The 20,937-nt window shown below is 41.9% G+C and overlaps 1 protein-coding gene across 24 annotated transcripts in view; it reads right to left on the bottom strand.

The window, feature by feature from the left end:
* Positions 1-20,937, bottom strand: part of KCNMA1 (potassium calcium-activated channel subfamily M alpha 1) — a 640,154-nt gene that overhangs the window by 87,952 nt on the left and 531,265 nt on the right. For all 24 annotated transcript variants that reach the window (XM_087871898.1, XM_087871899.1, XM_087871900.1 and 21 more), the window contains one exon: positions 8,400-8,493. In XM_087871898.1, the coding sequence (XP_087728024.1) occupies positions 8,400-8,493 (94 nt within the window). The remainder of the gene's footprint in view (positions 1-8,399; positions 8,494-20,937) is intronic.

Raw genomic sequence — 20,937 nt, 5'->3', positions numbered from 1 at the left:
GGTCCTAAATAACTTTTTTTCACTGCCGTTGTAACCGAGAACATTCACTAAATGAATTGTGGTTGAGGCGAGGCCTACCTGTCCGTGTAGCTTTGGAAAACTTTCTTGAAAATTAGAGGAAGTTGATGGTGCATATGGAACAAAAAATGTCTGCCAGGATAGGACATTGTTTCTGCATCAATGCCTACCACAGGACCTTGTTATCAAACCCCCCTCCCCCCCCTCTCTCTCTCTCGGGTGCCTTTTAGTAATATTTTCTGGCTGATCACTATTTTTACAAGAGTACTCAGCAATGAAATGTCCATGTTTTCAGCAGACTTCAGAAACAATTTGTCAAATTAAATGGACAAGGCCATGGATGAACCTTCATCTTAGCTAGTCATACTTAGCAGCTTACAACAGAGGACTGAGCCATCCATAAATATTAAACTGGCCCTAATCTGGCATTTTATCTGCTTAGCACACATCTATTTTTATTTTTTTTTTGTATCCATGTTTCAAATTTAGGAATGCAAACAAATTCAGCACGCTTCACCTTCCTCCCTCCTTGTAAGTTGTTTTTCAAATATGTATATGGCACGTCCACGCTGTTTTCATAGGAACATTTCAGAAAGTGCTCTGTTATTTACCCCACTTTTCTACTAAGAAGCTGCGAACTTGATTTCTGTAGGGTATTTTCATTTTGTATGCAATTCTATGCCGCTCGTTTTGTACATCCCCTCCTTTTTCCCCCCGATCCACAAATGTATCGGAAAACGTTGAGAACTACAAATGCTTAAGAACGTCTTTCAGAAGGTGTGGAATGATAGCATTTCATCCTCAAGTAAAATTTTCCTCTATTCCTAGCAAAATAAGTTGCAAAATAAGAATACTGCGTTTCAAAGTTGTTTCCGTTTTTATGTAGCTCTCATTGCAGCCAATTTGCACATATTTTATGAAAATGATGTGAGCCTTCAGTTTGCATTTATCTACTATTAGCAGTTCTTTTTTTTTTTTTAAGGATATAAGCAATTTGGCTGTGTGGGGAACAAGCCCTGGATTATAATGGATGCTTCTTTGCCATATCTGAAAACCACACATCAGTGAGTCTTCCACTATTTACCATTTTTATTGTCTATTGTAAATGAAAGGCATATTTTGTCTAAATTATAGCAATAGCACTTAAGACTCATATACTGTTCCATAGTGCTTTACAGGACTCTCTGAACAGATTCAGCATAATTTCCCCCACCAATCTGGGTCCTCATTTTACCAACCTCAGAAGGATGGAAGGCTGAGTCAAACTTGAGCCGGTCAGGCTCGAACTGCTGGCACTGAGCAGTGAATTAGCCTGCAATACTGCATTCTAACCACTGGGCCACTACAGTTCATTGAAGGTCTGGTCATTTAATAACTCAACAGTTGTGGGATTTAGCCGGTTCGAGTCAGTTTGGGCAAACTGATTGTTAAATTGCTGGCTGGCCCCTCCCCTCCCTGCCCCACCCCTTCCAGGAGTCCCCACGTGCCCCATTTTGGCTCCCAGGTAAGTGCAGGGAGGTCTACTAGGCCCAAAATGGGGTGCGGAGGATGTGACACAGCCCTCCCATGTTTTTGCTCCCAGAAGGCTGCAGGGAGGCCTACTAGGCCCAAAACAGGGCACGGGGGGTGCAGCGTGCCCCCCCCCATGGCCCGTTTTTGCTCCTGGGGATGCAGGAGGCCGAGTGCTGCCTGTCATACCCCCTGGTCACGCCCACCATGGCCACGCCAACCCAGCCGATCATTAGGGCAGAAAACCGGTTGTTAAATTATTTGACTTCCACCACTGTAACTCAGTATATGTTAATATTGAGAGCCAGTGTTGAAATGGCAAAGGTATTTGAGACTGGGTCAGAGAAGGGTTGAGATCATTCAGTATTATCGATTCATATTATATAAAGTATTATATAATATGAAGTAATAAGTATTATATAAAGTATTATCGCTCCATGTTAATGTAGAACCAGAACCAACTGCTATTTCTCAAAATGGTTCTTCAATCTTCCCACAGGAGGGACTTTGCATTAAAAGCTCCCCACAAGAATTGAGGTCTGTAAATTGTGCTGGCAAATTATTAAAGATTCATAGCCTAAGCTTGCCAATATTATATGCTCCTTTCCATTTCTGTTTTCAATGAATTATAATGTATTGCGATATTTAGATTTTAAACTTGACTGGATATAAATCGAGTGTTATAAACCAGCTTCAGAATTGGCTTGTCTCAATATGTAAGCGCAGCTTCTCCAGGTAGTTATTGAAAAGCAGAAGAATAAGAGAATAACAGCATTGGAAGGGACCTCGGAGGTCTTCTAGTCAAACCCGCAGCTCAAGCAGGAGACCCTATACCATTTCATACAAGTAGCTGTCCAATCTCTTCTTGAAAAGCTCCAGGGATGGAGCACCTACAACTTCTGAAGGCAAGCTGTTCTACTGGTTAATTGTTCCCACTGTCAGGAAATTAGTTCTAGGTTGGATCTATCTTTGATAAGTTTCTATCTGTTATTCTTGTCCTGCCTTTGGCTGCTTTGAAGAATAGACTGATCCCCTCTTCTTGGGGGCAGCCCCTCAAGTATTGGAAGATAGCTATCAAGGAGAGCTATCAAGGAGAGATTCAACCTGGAAATAAGGAGAAATTTTCTAACAGTGAGAACCAACAACCCATGGAACAGAAGTTGCCTTCGGAAGTTGTGGGAGCTTCATCACTCAAAGCTTTGAAGAAGAGACTGGACTGTCATTGGTCAGAAATGGTGTAGGGTTTCCTGCTTGGGCGTGGGGTTGGACTACAAGATCTACAAGGTCCCTTCCAACTCTGTTAATCTGTATCTGTAGGTCATCTCCTAGTCTTCTCTTCATTAGACTAAACATACCTAGTTCCCTCAATTGTTCATTGTACAGTTTATAATGTAAGTAATACCAGTTGGTTTCAAGTGATCAGGGGCAAATTCAATTTTTGCTGATCAAGTGCTATCTTTTTCTGTGTTGATGGGCAATGTTTTACTGAGGCTGAATTTTATCTAGTTCTCATTAGTCAGATCTGGACTAATTCAACTCTCTCTACATATATATATATCTCGTAAGTATACAGTATATACAGTATATACATATATCATATATACTGGTATATATCGTATGTATATATTGTATGTTATATATATATACTAGCTGGATGCCTGTGCTTCGCTATGAAACTATGTGAGCAAGCTTGATAAATTGACACTTAAAGCCTGAAACTTAATGTAGACTGTGTAACTCCATAGCATCAGAGCATGTTACTTTAAGGCAACTGGCAGTTGGAACAGAGTTCTTTTCAGATGGGGAGGAGAAGTAGAACGTCTAGCTCCTTAGCATCAGAGCGTGTTAATATACTGTATATGAATATACTGTATATCAAATTCTAATGATCTGATGGTCATTTTGAAAAATCCTTTCTTAGCAAGCACCTAGAAGCCAAGAGGAACATACGTGCCAAATTTCAAGTTTGTAGGCTTTACAGTTCTGGAGATTTCGTGATGAGTGAGTGGTATTTGGTTTTTATATATATACAGATATAATCACCAACAATTATTCACATGTCATTTGTTCAGATCTCTTCCTTTCTTCCAACCGAAAGAAACCATGGTTTCTTCCAATACACTTTAATTCATCCATTTTCTTAAAAAATTCTCGATTGGGGCCCAAGGATATTATAATATTCTCCATGTATATATACACTGTAATGATGCTAAAAATAATTTAAGGCTTGTAGGCGTGAACCTTGTTACCGAGGTTGTGCCGTTTGAAATATACATGGACCATGCAGCAAGTGAACATTTTAAAATTAATTTCTAAACTGGGAAATCATTATCTTCAACTTTAGCTCTTGCAGGGTGCCGACACTTACTTAAAGTGGAACTAAACTGGTTACCTCTTCAAAAATAGATGCAATTACAGATCAATACTGCAGATCTCTTGTAATTGAGACCATTCACCATTATTATTTCCTCTTCATTAATAATTTTTAAACTTCGGTTATCAACGGAATATGTGGCACTCTAAGAAATTATTTCCTTGTCTCAAGCCAGAACAATATATTATGAAGGTTTTTCCTCTTCTCCTTTCTTCTTGATAGAACAAATATGGGGCTGTAACCTCTCTCGATTTATCCTCCATTTATTAATTTATTCATGTTTATGCTGCTATATAAAGTCTCCGTGTGTGTATGTTTGTGTGTGTGTAAAAGATAAAGGAGTTCCTATGGATTTTACTCTTCTAGTTGTTGCTGATTGTAGGGGGAAGTGCACATTTCCGTTTCAAGGCCAAAGCCAGCGCTGTCTGAAGACATTTCTGTGGTTATGTGGCCAACCTATTCTCCAAAGTACCTGAGGGTAGGACAAGAAGCAAGAGATGGAAGCTAATCAAGGAGAGAAGCAACCTAGAACTAAGGAGAAATTTCATCATCAGTGGAACGACTTGTCTCCAGAAGTTGTGAATGCTCCAGCAGAGCAGAGGGTTGGACTAAGAAGACCTACAAGCAGTGGTGGGATTCAAATGATTTAACAACCGGTTCTCTGCCCTAATGATTTCTTCCAGCAACCAGTTCACCAAACTGCTCAGAAAGTTAACAACCGTTTCTCCCGAAGTGGTGTGAACTGGCGGAATCCCACCACTGCCTACAAGGTCCCTTCCAAATCTGTTATTCTGCAGTCCGACTTCCGAGGTCCCTTCCTCTATGATTCTGTGGTTCAATCTTGTGACCATGGGCTCCTAAATACCATGGACCAAAGGGAGGAGGGACAGGGGTTGGAATATTTAAGCTTGACTCAGCCTTCCATCCTTCCAAGGTTGGTAAAATGAGGACCCAGATTGTTGGGAGCAATATGCTGTTCCGTAAATGGCTTAGAGAGGACTATAAAGCACTGTGAAGCAGTATATTGTTATCTCTATGTCTATGTCTATGTCTATGTCTATGTCTATGTCTATTTCTATCTCTATCTCTATCTTAATTTTTAAAATTAAGAAATTAATTCTTAATTTTTAAGTGTTTTTATAGTTATTTTTTGAGTGTATTGTGAGCCGCCCTGGATCTTTGGAGAGGTGCGGCATATAAATTGAATAAATAAATAAATAAATAAATATCTCTATCCATCTATCTATCTATCTATCTGTCGAACTGCTACCCTGTTTCCCCCAAAATAAGACATCCCCTGATACTAAGCCCAAGTGCTTATTTCAGGGTTCAAAAAAATATAAGACAGGGTTTTATTTTCAGGGAAACACGGTATTGCTATTAATTTTATAATATAAAAATATTATTAAGCCACCAAGATCTACTATCTGATCATGTGTTTTTATTTCAAAATCATTTGTGCATCACAGATTCCTTGAACCAGTACCTTCTTTGTTGAATCAAAGCATCAGATATACCCAGGTTTTCAATATTTTGTTATAAGAGCCATGGTGGCGCAGTGGTTAGAATGCAGTACTGCAGGCTAATTCACTGCTGACTGCCAGCAGTTCGATTCTGACCAGTTCAAGGTTGACTCAGCCTTCCATCCTTCCGAGGTCGGTCAAATGAAGACCGAGATTATTGGGGGCAAGAGGCTGACTCGCTAAAGCCGCTTAGAGAGGGCTGTAAAGCACTGTGAAGCGGTATATAAGTCTAAGTGCTGTTGCTATTGCTATTGACTCAGCCTTCCATCCTTCCAAGGTTGGTAAAATGAGGACCCAGATTGTTGGGGGCAATTATGCTGACTCTGTAAAACCAGTTATAGAGGGCTGTAAAAGCACTGTGAAGTCGTATAGAAGTCTATTGCTATTGCTATTGGAATAGAAACTTGAGTCCAGAGGACGAATAAAGTAGGAAACAAGACAGATCTTGGTTTGCTGAGCTCCTCACTCATTGTCCAACCAATGTTTAGCAATTCTGATGGGCTACTGAACAGACAGCTCAAGCCTGAGATGAGTAATCTCCCCGAGTCCCTCTTCAGCAGGCAATGAAAGCGAGGCTCCACTTTGAAAATTCTTTTCCCCATCATGCAAACTGACAAAGGCATACTTTTCAAAAACCCACAGCCAATCTGTTGATCATTACTTATTTACAAAGGCCTTCAGGCAGAAAGTCCTGTAAAAACCATACTTGATACGATATACACTAGCTGTTTCGGCTTGTGGGAGGAGGGGGAGGAGGGGTGGGGAGGGCGGGAAGTTCCCCCTAAGGCTACCTCCAACCATCACTTTCCATTGCACATAAAATGTACCGTGTAACACTAAAGTATTTAATATATATGGTATAATATATCTACGGGAAAGGCATCTGTGTAGAACTGTGTTAGCCCGTATTTGGTAATTTGATGTTTTGCTGAAGGCAATGACTTGAAAAAGCCTCCACCTTGCATTGAGGACCTGTCATCTTAGTACCCATGAGCCAGTAGAATAAAGAAGTACCCTAAAGCAGCAAAACTTTGACACAGCTTTGAAGCATATGAAAACAGTAGAACTCCCCAGAATTATTATGACTCCAGATCAAAGAAATGAAGCATACTTTACATAGCAAACAGGGACACAGCACATCACTCCAAACGGTACTGGGTTCTCTGCCCTCTCGCTCTTTTTTTCCCCCCTTTCTCTTTCTTTTATTTCACGTTTATATCCCTAAATTTAAGAGATAATAGAAGGACTGGGGTGGGGTGGCATTTCTCTCTCTCTTTCTCACTTCTCTGTCAAATTTCACACAAACAGAAATTATTAGAGATGAGATAGAGACAAGATAAGGGATGCAAGGATGTACCCAGTGGTGGGATTCAGCCGGTTATGTCCGGTTCGAGAAAATCGGTAGTGGTGACTGCGGGAGGCTCCGCCCACCCGCCCGGACATAATGCGTGAGCACTGCGCATGCGTGCACGTTCACATTTGTGAGCCAGTAGGGAAGGTAAGGGAATCCCACTTCTGGATGTACCCCAGCAATGGATGAAATAAGTGCATTCTGGACTCATCTTATTCCCTCTCTAGCATAAACCTAGAGGTAAATTAGTCCTGCATCCGCAAGGATTAGCAACACTGGGATAATGTTTTGAGTAACTACACAAAGCAGCAATCGCCATTCAACAGAAAAAGAACAGAAAGATGCAAACCCCTCTTGCCAAGCTCTCTTTCCCTGCCCTTACATTCTAACTTCCAAATGAAAATAGGTGTATTTTGAGGAAATACACCGTAGATTTCGGGAGCAACCAATTCCCTGAGCAAAGCAGGAAATGGCGTGTGTCTGAATCGCCATGTATCACCTGGTTTTAATCTCCCTTTTTCTTGGCTTGCCTCTTTTTGAAACCCCAAAAATTTTAAGGCACGGGACACTGAGAAACCTGGATCCGGCCTATTCCATCTTCTAAGCCCTGATTATTTTATGCTTCCTACTTTGTAAAAGTGCCACCATTGGGAAAGGTCCCTCATCCACGAGGAAGTCAGACTTTAAAACCCCAAGCATAAGGAAATTCAGAAGATTTCAGAAGTCACCCCTGTTTTATAATCAGACATTTTTGCCTCCAAGAAAATTCAGGAATAATACTGAATAAAAGAGAAACAAAGAGCACTCTCCAAATTCTGTATAATAAGTTTACAAACGAATCTTAGTTGTTTGTTTCTGCTCTTTAAGACTTTCAATCCTAGCAGAAACCCTTGTAGGAACAAAGTGTTCGAAACACTTTAACAACACCTTAACCACCACAACAACAACACCTCTCATAATTAATGCAATTTTTAGTCCCAGGACGAGGACGTTCGTTTTGAACTTTGCTTGGGAAAGCGCCCAAGATTCATTATCCTGTCTTCCCTCCCCATCCCGTCCTCCCTCCCCATCCTCTTTTTAAAGAATCATTCCAAATCAATTAGAGGAAATTTGATTTCAATCGACAGGATAAAAAGGAAGGTAATATTCAGGTTCATTTCTGATTGCGGTGATACATCTCGTGTACGGTTTTAAGTACAGAAAACAGCACTCGGAGGGATTTCGACAAGAAGAGAATTGCCCGAGGCAAACTCACCCCACGGGTTTCTCGGATTGGTTAGCGCTATCATTAGTGCCACTGCTGTTTAAGAACTACATACAGACAGGCTGGGTGACAGCTAAGACTTTAAAGCCTGTGTATTTTTCAAACAGTTTTTCAAACTGTTTTCTGTGACAGATTTTTTTTTCTTCCCAAGCTCTATCATTAACTGCTGACAAGCTGACAGAATAAATACTCCAGCGTTTCAGAAACCGTCTAACAATCTTTTACTTTTTTGAACACCCTGCCATGAATCTTTTTTGCCCCCTCCTCCTTAGGTTATTTTTTTTGGGGGGGGTGGGGTTGTCGGTGAGATTGTTGTCTTGAGGGGGAAGAGATAAAGATATGAGCGACTTAGGACCTCACCTTATCAGTTTGGGCGAAGAGTTGGGCGAATTCCTCATGCCTCCGTTCCGTTGCTTCCTTTTGGGTGACAACGTCGTCAGCTGTTCGTCTTCAACTAGAAACACAAGCAGCTTGTGAGGTTATGACCAGCTCAGCCTTGGAAATACAGGCGAAATAGCCAACAACAACCCTCCCACTTCCAACAACAACCCTCCCACTTCCATTCACACCATCTTTAGTAATTGTTATTATTACCATGTTTCCCCGAAATAAGACCTTGTCTTATATTTTTTTGAACCCCAAAATAAACACATGGCCTTATTTTTGGGGAGGTCTTATTATTTTGGGGCGCGTGGAGCAAGATGGGGCTCCTCTTGCCGTCTTACCTGATTTCCAGCTATGCGTTTAAATATTTTCGGGGAGGGCTTATTTTCAGGGGGGAGGCTTATTTTAGCGCATGCACTCAAAAGCCCAATTGGCCTTATTATCAGGGGATGTCTTATTTTTGGGGAAACAGATTATTATTATTATTATTATTATTATTATTATTATTATTATTATTATTATTTTGAATAAAGCCCATCCTGAAGTTGGTGAAAAGAGATTGGGTTGAAAACTCAAGGAAAAAGAAAAGAAACAAGATTACTTGAAGTTATTCTTGATAGGCTTAATTTTTTAAAAAAATCCTTTAAAAAAAACAAACCTCAAGATATGTTTTCAAAAATACAAAAAAAATAAAAATAAAAAATCAGAAATCAGGACTGTGCTGCAAAGTTTAGGTATGTAATTCAGAAATGAAACATCAAAACTGCCAGAAGGAACTTGGTTAAAGTAACTGGATTTCCATTTTTTTAAAATACCCAATCAGAGCATTCCAGGAAAATTTTAAATCCTTCAAGCCTTGATTTTAAATGCTGCAATAAATTAAAGTATTTTGTCCTTGATTTCAAAATGAGATGTCATCATAGGATGAAATCCATGTAGCCAATGGACAAAAGGAATGGATTTATAAAAATGGGCACGAAGTTTGAAGAATTAGCAAAAAAAAAGCTACAGATGCTTTAAGAGTTGTTTGTTATTATTGCATCCTTTGGCAAAATTGTACAGCATAGCACCTTTGACACGACACCAGCCTTCCTAAGGAGCTATAACTCAGTATGGTTATTACAGTAGGAGTTATTATTAATGGATCGGTATTTTCGTTTATTAGAAGCTTCTAGTTTAGCAAAAATGCTTCTGCGTTCAAAGAAAACAAACAAATTACTATCCCAAAGTGAACAGGAAATGAGACCAATACAAAACAGTACGTTAAGAACAGTAACAACAAAACAGTGCAATAAATCATTTCACTGGAAGAAAGAAGAATAAAATGTAAAAGAAAGGAGTAGGACAGTGAGGAGGGAAGAGACGAGGGAACTGTTTTCACTGAAAATGAATATCAGACTATAGAGAATCGAGAGAAATTTAAGGCTAACATCTAAATTGCATTTTTAATAGGTTTACAATATGGTTGTGGGCAGTTGGAAACTCATATATTAAACCCCTCTCTGGATATTTTTTCTGTAGTTTACATCTTTCCATCCGTCAGCGGGGCCTTCCCTCTGTCTAACTTTATAAAGTCATCCATGTCCCAATCTAGAGCAGAAGCTTAAATATCCTGCAATGATTATAGGAAAACAAGAAGTGAAAACCTCCTAAGCAAAACATTAGAATGATTGGCTTTGAACAGTAGATCCAATTTCCTCAATTTTATAAAAGCAAATTTGTGTGTGTGTGTGTGTGTGTGTGTGTGTGTGTATGCATACACACACACACATATGTATGTATGTATGTATGTATGTATGCATGCATGCATGCATGCATGTAAAAAAGAAACAGACATTTTGCAAACTCCGGAACTAAAATAATTAAAATTTTATTCTACTAAGCTTTCATCAGCCATCTGCTGACATTGTCAGAGTATTAAACTACCATTACAGAGATCTCTGCCTTTATATGTCGTTAGTTAATTTGGCCATTGCGGACGTAATAGGCCCTTCCAACTGTCTCGCACTTATACTCCCTTGTATACCTGGAACTCGTATACCTGGAACTCGTATTTTTAGAATAGTTTGATATATCTATCTATCTATCTATCTATCTATCTATCTATCTATCTATCTATCTATGGTGGCAAAGACGCTGAGCTTGTCGATCGAAAGGTCGGCAGTTCGAATCCCTAGTGCCGCGTAACGGGGTGAGCTCCCATTACTTGTCCCAGCTTCTGCCAACCTAGAAGTTCGAAAGCACATAAAAAATGCAAGTAGAAAAATAGGCACCACCTTCAGTGGGAAGGTAACAGTGTTCCTTGGGCCTTTGGCGTTTAGTCATGCTGGCCACATGACCACAGAGATATATATACACCTTGACTTACAACAGTTCATTTAGTGACCGTTCAAATTTACAACAGCACTGGAAAAAAGTGACTTATGACCATTTTTTTTCCACAGTTACGACCTTTGTAGCATCCCTGTGTTCATGGGATCAAAATTCAGATGCTTGGCAACTGGTTCATATGTACGACGGTCGCAGTGTCCCCGGGGGGTCACGTGATCCCCTTTTCACGACCTTTTGATTAGCAAAATCAATGGGGAAGCGAGATTCACTGAACAACCGTGTTACTCACTTAACACCTACAGTGATTCACTTAACAACAGTGGCAAAAAAGGTTGCAAAATGGGGCAAAACTCACTTAACAAATCTCTCACTCAGCAACAGAAATTTTGGGCTCAATTGTGGTCGTAATTCGAGGACTACCTATGTATACACACGCGCACCCACACAGACACAGACACACACACACAGTGTATATGTGTCAGTGTGTGTGTATAAATTATACAGAGTATATGTATATATACATAGGTCTTTGGTTATTCGGGTTTTCTCCCGCGTAAAATTGGAGGTTTCTTGGCAACGTTTCAACGAAATGAAAAGTGGAAACGTTGCCAAGAAACCTCCAATTTTACGCGGGAGAAAACCCGAATAACCAAAGACCTACATACAAACACCCACGAAAACCTCAGAAAACATACATATATACATATATACACTGCTCAAAAAAAATAAAGGGAACACAAGCAGAAGACATCCGAGATCTGAATGAATGAATTAGCTTTATTAAATACTTTGTTCATTACATACAGTAGTTTTGTGTTCCCTTTAGTTGTTTGAGCAATGTATAAACTACTGTATGTAAAGAACAAAGTATTTAATAAGGCTATTTCATTCATTCAGATCTTGGATGTCTTCTGCTTGGGTTCCCTTTATTTTTTTTTGAGCAGTATACATATACATATATACATATATATTCATATTCCATTCTTTGCACAACACAGACTTAGAAAAGTTCAAGCGGTTTTGTTAGTTTCTTTGTTTTTAAGGCAAGGCTCAGCCAGATAAGATGCTGATAGATATGACTGGTTCTAGAACAGATTGAAATATATCACTGGGCTTCCAAGTTCATTTAAACCAGAGGTCCTTAAACTTGGCAGCTTTAAGACTTGCGGACTTCAACTGCCAGAATTCTCCAGCCAGCTGGCTGGACAATTCTGGGAGTTGAAGTCCGCAAGTCTTAAAGCTACCAAGTTTGAAGAGCTCTGATTTAAACAAACAAACAAGCAAACACTTATCAATGAGCCCCAAAAGTTCTTTTATCCAGTGGAATTGTGCATGCTCTCTATTATTTATGAATGGGCAAAAAAACCCCACATTTTTCTCCTAATCCTTGTTGTCATAAGACAGCATTACCGGAATCCCGAACACCTCCTTTAATTTTACGCATTTATTCAATTCCACATAAAGTAACCCTCGGCATTTCTTCAGCTGCAAACTGCCTCTTAAAACCCACTCTTGTGTTACATAGCACTAATGGAGGCCCCCCTTTTTAATAACATCTATTTATGACACTATAAGACAAAGCTTTGTTGGTAATCCATGCACAAATGCCTTTAGGGCATCATCCCAACCCAATACAGCTCCCGTGGTTTTTAGCAGGCAAAAAAAAAATAAACAAACATCCAAGCTGTTGCTCAAATTTCTCCCTTGAAGTTCCAGGAGATTGTTAATTGTTTAACGGTGATTGGAGGATGACGTCAACTGGGATTGGATGAATTGCAATTGAATTCAAGTCAGTAAAATGAATGGGAACTCAGTAATGCTAGTGGGTCCAAATGGGATGAGGTCCCATTCAATGATTCTCAGGTAGGGCTCAAATAGCAATAGCAATAGCACTTAGACTTGTATACCGCTTCATGGTGCTTTGCCAGACATTGTATTTGCTGGTTTTCCGAACTACTCAAAATTTCCGCTACAGGTTCTCCAGAACCTGTCAGAACCTGCTGAATAGCACCCCTGCTCTTGCCCCCAACAATCTGGGTCCTCATTTTACCCACCTTGGAAGGATGGAAGGCTGACTCAATAGCAATAGCACTTATATACCGCTTCACAGTGTTTTAAAGCCCTCTCTAAGCATTTTACAGAGTCAGCCTATTGCCCCCAACAATCTGGGTCTTCATTTGACCAACCTTGGAAGGATGGAAGGTTGAATCAATAGCAATAGCAATGACCAAGATTGACTTCATTGCCTTATTCATCTGACACTGTGTCCAGCCTTAAACATGGCTTGGAGGGAACTCAAACTCTGTTACATCTCCACCATTACTTCAGCCACTTAGAAAGCTCACTGGTGGACTGGTGGAGAATCTTTTAAGACAACCACATTTGTCTTTCAGTACTGCCAAATTTGCAGTTAAATAGTCATGCTTCAGCCAAAGTTGTAAAAATTAGGAAACACAATGCTATGGTTGGTTTGGAATGAGACAACTCGCTGCGGTGAATTCACCCCAGCCAACCCACCGCAGGACAACTTGCTGTGGCCAGTTGTGCTGGAGGGACACAAAAATGCTTGGAAATTAAAGGAACAGAAAGAGGACATCCATTGTGGGTCTCACCCTATATCAAACTTTGACCCATCCCTCCCTCCCTCCCTCTCTCCATCCATCCATCCATCCATCCATCCATCCATCCATCCATCCATCGCTCTGTCAGATCAAGCAGCAACCTGTTTCCTATAGTGCAATTTAAATATATCTAAGAAGCGGACAAGCAAAGCATCAATTTAAGTGGTTTCAACATTGAATGTTAGCCAAATTTCTTTGGCTATGGAATTCAGAAATCCATATGTATGCTTGCCTCTTTTATTAAGCTTGGGCATCACAGTTCAAATAACATTTGCTGGGTTACAACAATAACAGGAACAGATGCACGCTGCACTGTGTTTTCAAACTGAAATGGAATTAAGTGTAAGTTACAATCAATTTGCTTGACACATTAAGCCACTTCAGTTTCACAATGGAGACTTCAGACAAAAGCTTTCCCGTTGCCCAACTTTCTGGACTTCAAGATAAGCTGCACCCGAGATTGACCTGGGTTGATATGATCATGGATCTCTTCTATCCTGCCTTCTGCCCCATGTCAAAACAAGCGCTGGTGAAACTGATTAGCAATTAATTAGCAACCAGCCAGTTATTAACAAGATGCCAGATTGCTTAGCTTGGGGTTTTTTGGGGAGCGGGGAAAGGGGGGCTGGAGACAAGAGGGATTGTCAGCTTCAGAGGCAGAAGTTTCCCTGAAAGAAAATTCCTGGTTGAAGGAAATTACTGAGATATACTAGAACTGCTGGGAGGAGAGGTGGGGGTTTGGCGGTTAAAGACACTGAACTTGTCAGATGGAAAATGGACAATCCAGGTTTGAGACCCGAGTGCTGCTCGATGGGGTGAGCTCCTGTTCCTGACTCCCATCCATGCCCCTCCTAGGTGCTGGCGAGAGTGTCCTTGGTTCCCAGAAGAAAGAATGTTACTTTGGCTACATAGTTCCCCAGCTATCTCTACTCCCCTCTCCCTTTTTCACAGTTCTATCCAGCCTCACTGTGGCAACCCTGAAGATGTTCCAAGATGGCTCCATGGTTGACCCTATCCTGTTGGTCCAGTGGCCCCCAAATGTTTGGGCATCAGGGACCAGTTCTGTGGAGAGGTTTTTCCATGGACCAGAGGGGGCGTGGATTCACGTGCTGCCTGAATCCCACGGATGGAGCTTCACTTATTTGCGCAGACCGGTTTCTGGCATGCCGTGGACCAGTACTGGTTCACAGACTGGAGCTTGGGGACCCCTGTGTTAGTCTACTTATGGAAAAGATGAGTGGTGTATAACCTAACAAGGAAATCTGTAGATATAGATTACACCACCCATTTGATGTAAGACTAGACACATTAGAGAAGAAGGTGTTGTGGCCCGCCAGCGGCCAGCAGAGCTGGTGGCAGACTCAGACAGTGAGGAAGCTGGGGAGGAACATGGGCCAGTCCTGGAGTCTGGGGAAGGCTCTGATGAGGGCTCTGCATCAGAGGCAGAGAGGGGGCCAGGGCCGTATGCAAGTTATCAGTTGCCTTCGGAGTCAGACATCAGTGAGGCAGAAGAAGAGCTGGATTCTGTTCCCAGTATGCGCATGCGCAGAGTTGCCAGACGAAGGGAACAGCTAAAGAACAAGGGTTGACTTGGGAGTAAGGCCACAGGTGGACGATGAAGGGCCCCTCCCAGAGGGAATAAAAGAGGAGCGAAAGGGGAGTGGAGTTTGCAGGAGACAATTAGTTTGCTTAATTGGTTCGTGACTCTCCGAGACTCCTTGCCAAGTTTTGAAGATATCGGCCTGGCAGCTCTCCAAGCCAGATAAGGTTTGTGACTGTAAATTCTCCTTTGAAAGACTTTGCTAGATATGAATGAGAGGAATTCACAGTAACTTAATAAAAAGGGTTTTTTTGTCGGGATAAGGAGTCTGCTTCATGCTCTTGGGAAGCCTAGGTCAGAACAGAAGGGAAAATATCATCTAAGGCATAATTATAAGTCTACAGTTGGAATTAGACAGTAATTAGGCAGTCATTCTAGAACTAGACAGTAATTCTAGGTCTACCTAATTGTACCGGTAATCCTCAATTTACGACCCGGAACTGAGCCCCAAATTTCTGCTGCTAAGCGAGGCAGTTGTTAAGTGAATTTTGCCTCGTTTCACGACCTTCCTTGCCAGGGTCATTAAGTGAACCACTGCAGTTGCCAAGTTAGTAACCCGATTGTTAAGTGAATTTGGCTTCCCCACTAACTTTGCTTTTTCAGAAGTTCGCAAAAGATGATCCCATGACCCCGGCACACTGCAACCGTCATAAATATGAACCAGTTGCCAAGTGTCTGAATTTTGATCACGTGACCATAGGGAAGCTGCAATGGTCATAAGTATGAAGAATGGCCCTAAGTCAATTTTTCAGTACCGTTGTAACTTTGAACGGTCACTAAATGAACTGTTGCAAGTGGAGAGCAGCCTGCACTTCAGCCCAGGGTCTAAACCTACCAAGCCAGAATAATAGTTTTTTCAGATTCACCTGACTCTAGTAGATCTAAATAGATCACAAGCAAACGTTCTACGTGAAATCTAAGGCATTGTGCAGATATAGTATCTCATTCTTTTCTTTGATATTTACTGGCTATATCAGGGCTATATCAAACTCAAGGCCCATGGGCCGCATCCAGCCTGCAGGGTGCTTAAATCTGGCCCATGGGGCTGCCCTGGAAACAGCAAAGGACCGGCCCAGGGGTGCCTCTGCCAGCAAAAACAGAGCTTGGGAGGGCCCATTTTCGGCCACGACAGCCTCCTGCAACTCTGTTTTCGCTGGCAGAGGGCTAGCAAAACAAACTAAAAACAGAACAAAAGGAGAAATGTTTCCCCTTTTGCATTTGAGCATCTGTTGTGGCCCCGCCCTCTGAGCCTATTTCATCGGAGGAAGAAGGCTCCGAACATGAGGGAGAGGAGTCAGCCAGGCCTCCCTCTCCAGGCCCCTCCCCTCTGGCACTGTCTCAGGTGCCGGCCGAGGGAGAGGAGATTAGCCAGGAGCCAGGTGTCTCAGATGAGAGCGAGGAAGGAGAGCCGTCGTTCCTGGATGCACGCCAATGAAGGCGTGATAAACGGTTGCAGCAGTTAAGGAGGTGTGCTAGGGATTAGAACTGAGTCGCTGGACCACACCCCAGAGACTATATAAGAGAGGGTGGTGGCTGGTAAAACTCCGTGACGAACAAAAACTAACTCTGGCTAGTCACTTGAACAACGTCTGAAGCTGCTGAAGGGATATTGTTTTGCTGGACTATTTGAATGCGTATGTAATTTTATGTTATCTGTTGCAGTAAAAGCTCTTGGCAGACGGTGCTTATATTGTTGCCAAGTTTGAGATAACGACCTGTGTGTGTGCCAAGTACTTTCTTAACCCTCGGCTGGCTGTGTTTGTGTGTGTGTGTAGACGGGGACAGATCATCATCTGTTCTGACCTAGGCTCCTTTAACAAGCAGGAGGCAGGAATTGGTCTCGACAAAACCTCTTTTATTTACACGACTGTGAATTATCTTCATTCAGTCAGCAAGGTGTGTCCAAACAGTTTTTCAAAAGGACTATTTCTCAACGCACCTTATCTCGTTTGGCAAGCTGCCACGTAACTTGTTTCCAGCCGCAGTACAAGGCAAAACTTGGCACAGAGTCTCTCAGACTCACGGAACGAACGAATTGTTTCCTGCAGAAGGCCACTCCCTATTCACTCCTCTTTTATTTCCTATGGGAGTGGCCAATCACCTCCAAGGTGTGGCTTACTCTTGAGTCGACCCTACTTTCTGAGTTGTTCTTGTCTTCTGGCAGCTCTGCGCATGTGCACACTGGGAACGGGCTCTGTCTGTTCCTTTGCCTCGCTGCTGTCTAACTCTCTCTCTGCCTCCGACGCAGAGCCCTCATCCGAGCTTTCCCCAGCCCGCAGGACTGGCCCAAGTTCCCCCCCAATCTCCTCACTGTCCGACTCTGCTTCCAGCTCCACTGGTCACCGGCAGGCCACAACAGCATCCAAGAAAGGACAGGAAAGTAGAAAGGGAAAGAGGAAACGACAAGAAAAAAGAAGGAAAGATGAGAAGAGAGCAAGGAAGGAAAAGGAAGGAAAGAGGGGAAGGAAGAATAAAGGAGAAGGAAGAGGGAAGAGGGAAGAGGGAGGGAGGGAGGGAGGGAGGGAGGGAAGGAAGGAAGGAAGGAAGAAGGAAGGAAGGAAGGAAGGAAGGAAGGAAGGAAGGAAGGAGATTATAATGAGAGTGAGGAAGGGTCTGAGGGAAGTCCTGCCTTAGCACTTGGCCACCACAGGTGCCCCCCGACACGAGTGACTCGAGCTGGCCACACCCACCCTGGCCATGCCCACCCCGGCCTCCTGAGGTCAAACATAATCCTGATGTGGCCCTCAATGAAATCGAGTTTGACACCCCTGGGCTACATGGTAGATAATTTTAATAACTATTGTCATAGAACTTTTTTTTTTTTTTTTAACACAGCCCGTTTGGCTAATTGCTATCTCCGTGCCCAGGGCAGTTTCTGCTCCATTCCTGTTGAATGAGCATTTGCCATAACTAAAGAGGAGTTTTATGTAGCTTTAATTTAAATACAACAAGGCAGAATACCAGCATCGTATTTGGAAACAAATGGTCGAAACCAGTTTCTGTGTACCAGCTTACAAGCAGCAATGAAATTAAGATTTTTTTTTTGTTTAAAAAAAAAAGGGGGGGAATCCCCTCCAACAGCCACTATCCCTGCCCAATAATCACGACTCCCTAGATGATAATGCAGGATTAATGTGCGCTAATGGCGAGAACCTTATAATTTTTTTATCCTCAGATTGCCATAATTATCATGAACTGTGACTGTAAATTGGCAGAAACCGTAATTTTTGCCGTTTACTTCCTCACCCGCAGCTACTATTTCAGTTAACCTCGCTAAAACCAAAGAGTGCCATTATTGTAATTGTAATGTTCCATAAAATGCCAGGCTTGGCGGTTCCATCTTACCCAATACAGATAGTCCTCAGTTCGCTTAGTGACCATTCAAATTTACAACAGCACTGGAAAAAAATGACTTATGACCATGTTTCACCCCAACGACCGCTGTGGCATCCCCATGGTTGCATGATTTACACACGGGTGCTTGACAAATGACTCACATTTATGACGGTTGTCGTGTCCCGGGGTCGTGTGATCCCCTTTTGCGACCTTCTTGACAAGCAAAGTCAACGGGGAAGCTGGATTCACTTAACAACCATGTTATTAATTTCACACCGATTCGCCTAACAAGATGCAGCAAGGAAAAAAAATGAGGCAAAACTCACTTAGCTACTGTCTCGCTTAGCAACAGAAATGTTGGATTCAATTGTGGTCGTAGGGTGAGGGCTACCTGTGATAAATCCCAAAGGTGCTTTTTCAAGAGGCAACTGGACTTTCCTGTTTTTCTTGGAAGATGTCTCGCTTTTCATCCAAGAAGCTTCTCCAGCTAGTTGAAGCTAGCTGAAGAAGCTTCTTGGATGAGAAGCGAAACGTCTTCAGAGAAAAACAAGAATGTGAAGAAGCTTCTTGGATGAGAAGTGAAATGTCTTCAGAGAAAAAAAAGAACGTGAAGAAGATTCTTAGATGAGAAGCGAAACCTCTTCAGAGAAAAACAAGAACGTGAAGAAGCTTCTTGGATGAGAAGTGAAACTTCTTCCAAGAAAAACAAGCAAGTGAAGAAGCTTCTTGGATGAGAAGCGAAATGTCTTCAGAGAAAAACAAGCAAGTGAAGAAGCTTCTCGGATAAGAAGCAAAACATCTTCAAAGCAAAACAAGAGAGTCCAGTTGCCTCTTGAAAAAGCACCTTTGGAACAACTGAGAATCTCCATAGATGCCTGTAACAAAGCTCAAAATCCCTTTATTTACGGCGTACTTATTATCTCCAAAAGAACCAATTGCCAAGGCACCTCATCACTGCCCTCACGCTTGGCAAAACAGCAAATCTTTTTTTATATATTTTTTTCCTGATAATGCCTGAGTAAATTTTCCTTCTTTAGACCTCTGTGACTCTGGAACCAAATATGCCCAGAACAATGTGTCAGCTATTTCTGTGTTTCTCCCCTATTTCTGTCTTTCTTCTTCACCCTCTGTAAAAAAAATAATAAAATAAAATAAAAAAAATAACAGATTAAACATTATACTCTCTATGTTGAAAGTATACAGCTTCAACCTTTCCCCGACTGGCTCAGAGCAATGTAAAGACGATGATGTCGGTTGTCAGCTGCCGCACATACTTAGACCCCTGTGTGATCACTCTTGAATTCCTCTGCCCCTTGTCAAATTTGCACAACCTTACATTGAAGCTACGGAGTCTGGCAGATTCACTGTGGATCAGGAATAGCCCAGACGGCTGATGTCTCTTTCTTCAACTAAAAGTTCTGCTGATGAGTTGGTAATGCATTTCTTATCAAGGGGGATGCCTCGACATGCCTACATGTGTATATTTTTGCATGTCTGTGTGTACTCTCTGTCGCTTTGCTTCGGAGCTGATCAAAAAGCACCAAAAAAAAAAAAAAAGGATAAATCAAATCATTTACAATTTTTTTTTTTTTTTTGCCTAGAGAGAGAGGGAGAACTATGTACTTGTGTACTCCATAAATAAATATTTTGGTTAATTATTTATGTCTCGGTCATTAATACTTTATTTTCTCTGCTTTGCCCTAGCAGAACACATCATAAAATCATTGATTAGTACGCCAAGGTACTGATGTAAAGTATTCGCTCACTAAAATATTCAGGCTGGTGGAAAGAGGGTTGACTATTTATGGAGGAAGGATGGAAAAAAAAATATGGGATAGATCTGGGAAGCTTTAACCAAGAGAGGTGGTGACAACATTATTGTCAAATTTGTAAAACACACACACACGTTTCCTATAATTGCAGAGGTGAGGTGAGGACGGGAACTCACCCTGTCGTGCGGTGCTTGAGTCTCGAACATAATCCCAGCATTTTAAGCACTGAGCCACCACACCACTCGATGCAGGTAATAAATTCCATGAAATTCATAAACCCGATTGCAACTGCAAAACCAGTTTATTTGAAAGTGAGCAACTGAAGGGCAGATTTTGAATGTCCCTGGTCATGGACATTTAAATGCTTCAACCAGCTGAGCTATGACCTTCCTCACAATTCGGCAGCACTTGCCTTTCATCAGATAAAAGACTTGAGTTTTGGCACATTTCAGGTTTTAGGATTTGTCCAGTCAAGTGGTGGAGGGTGGGGGCCTTTGTACATAAGAATACTTTGCAGTTTGAAGATTATGTTGACTGGCTACGTCCCTGGGGGAGCTTGCAAGCATTTGCTTTCATCTGGCATTAAAGAGGGCTTCTTCTAATGACAAAATGTGCTTTCTCGCATCTAAACAGCATTTGATAGGGATCAAAATCAGGGATGGTATTCACTTACCGTTGCTACTGGTTCACAAGTGTGAGCGTGCGTGGTTGTGTCGCTCGCACACACCACCTCTGTGCATGCGCAGAACCTTCAAAAATGGGATGTGATGACATCCGGGCAGGTGGGCAGAGCCCCCTGCAGCCGCTGCTACGAGTTTGCCCGAACCGGATATAACCGGCTGATCACCACTGAT

This window comes from Pantherophis guttatus, chromosome 6 (genome assembly GCF_059756535.1).
Source record: "Pantherophis guttatus breed Tessera chromosome 6, ASM5975653v1, whole genome shotgun sequence".
Classification (NCBI taxonomy): domain Eukaryota; kingdom Metazoa; phylum Chordata; class Lepidosauria; order Squamata; family Colubridae; genus Pantherophis; species Pantherophis guttatus.
This window is presented reverse-complemented; position numbering and strand designations above follow the sequence as displayed.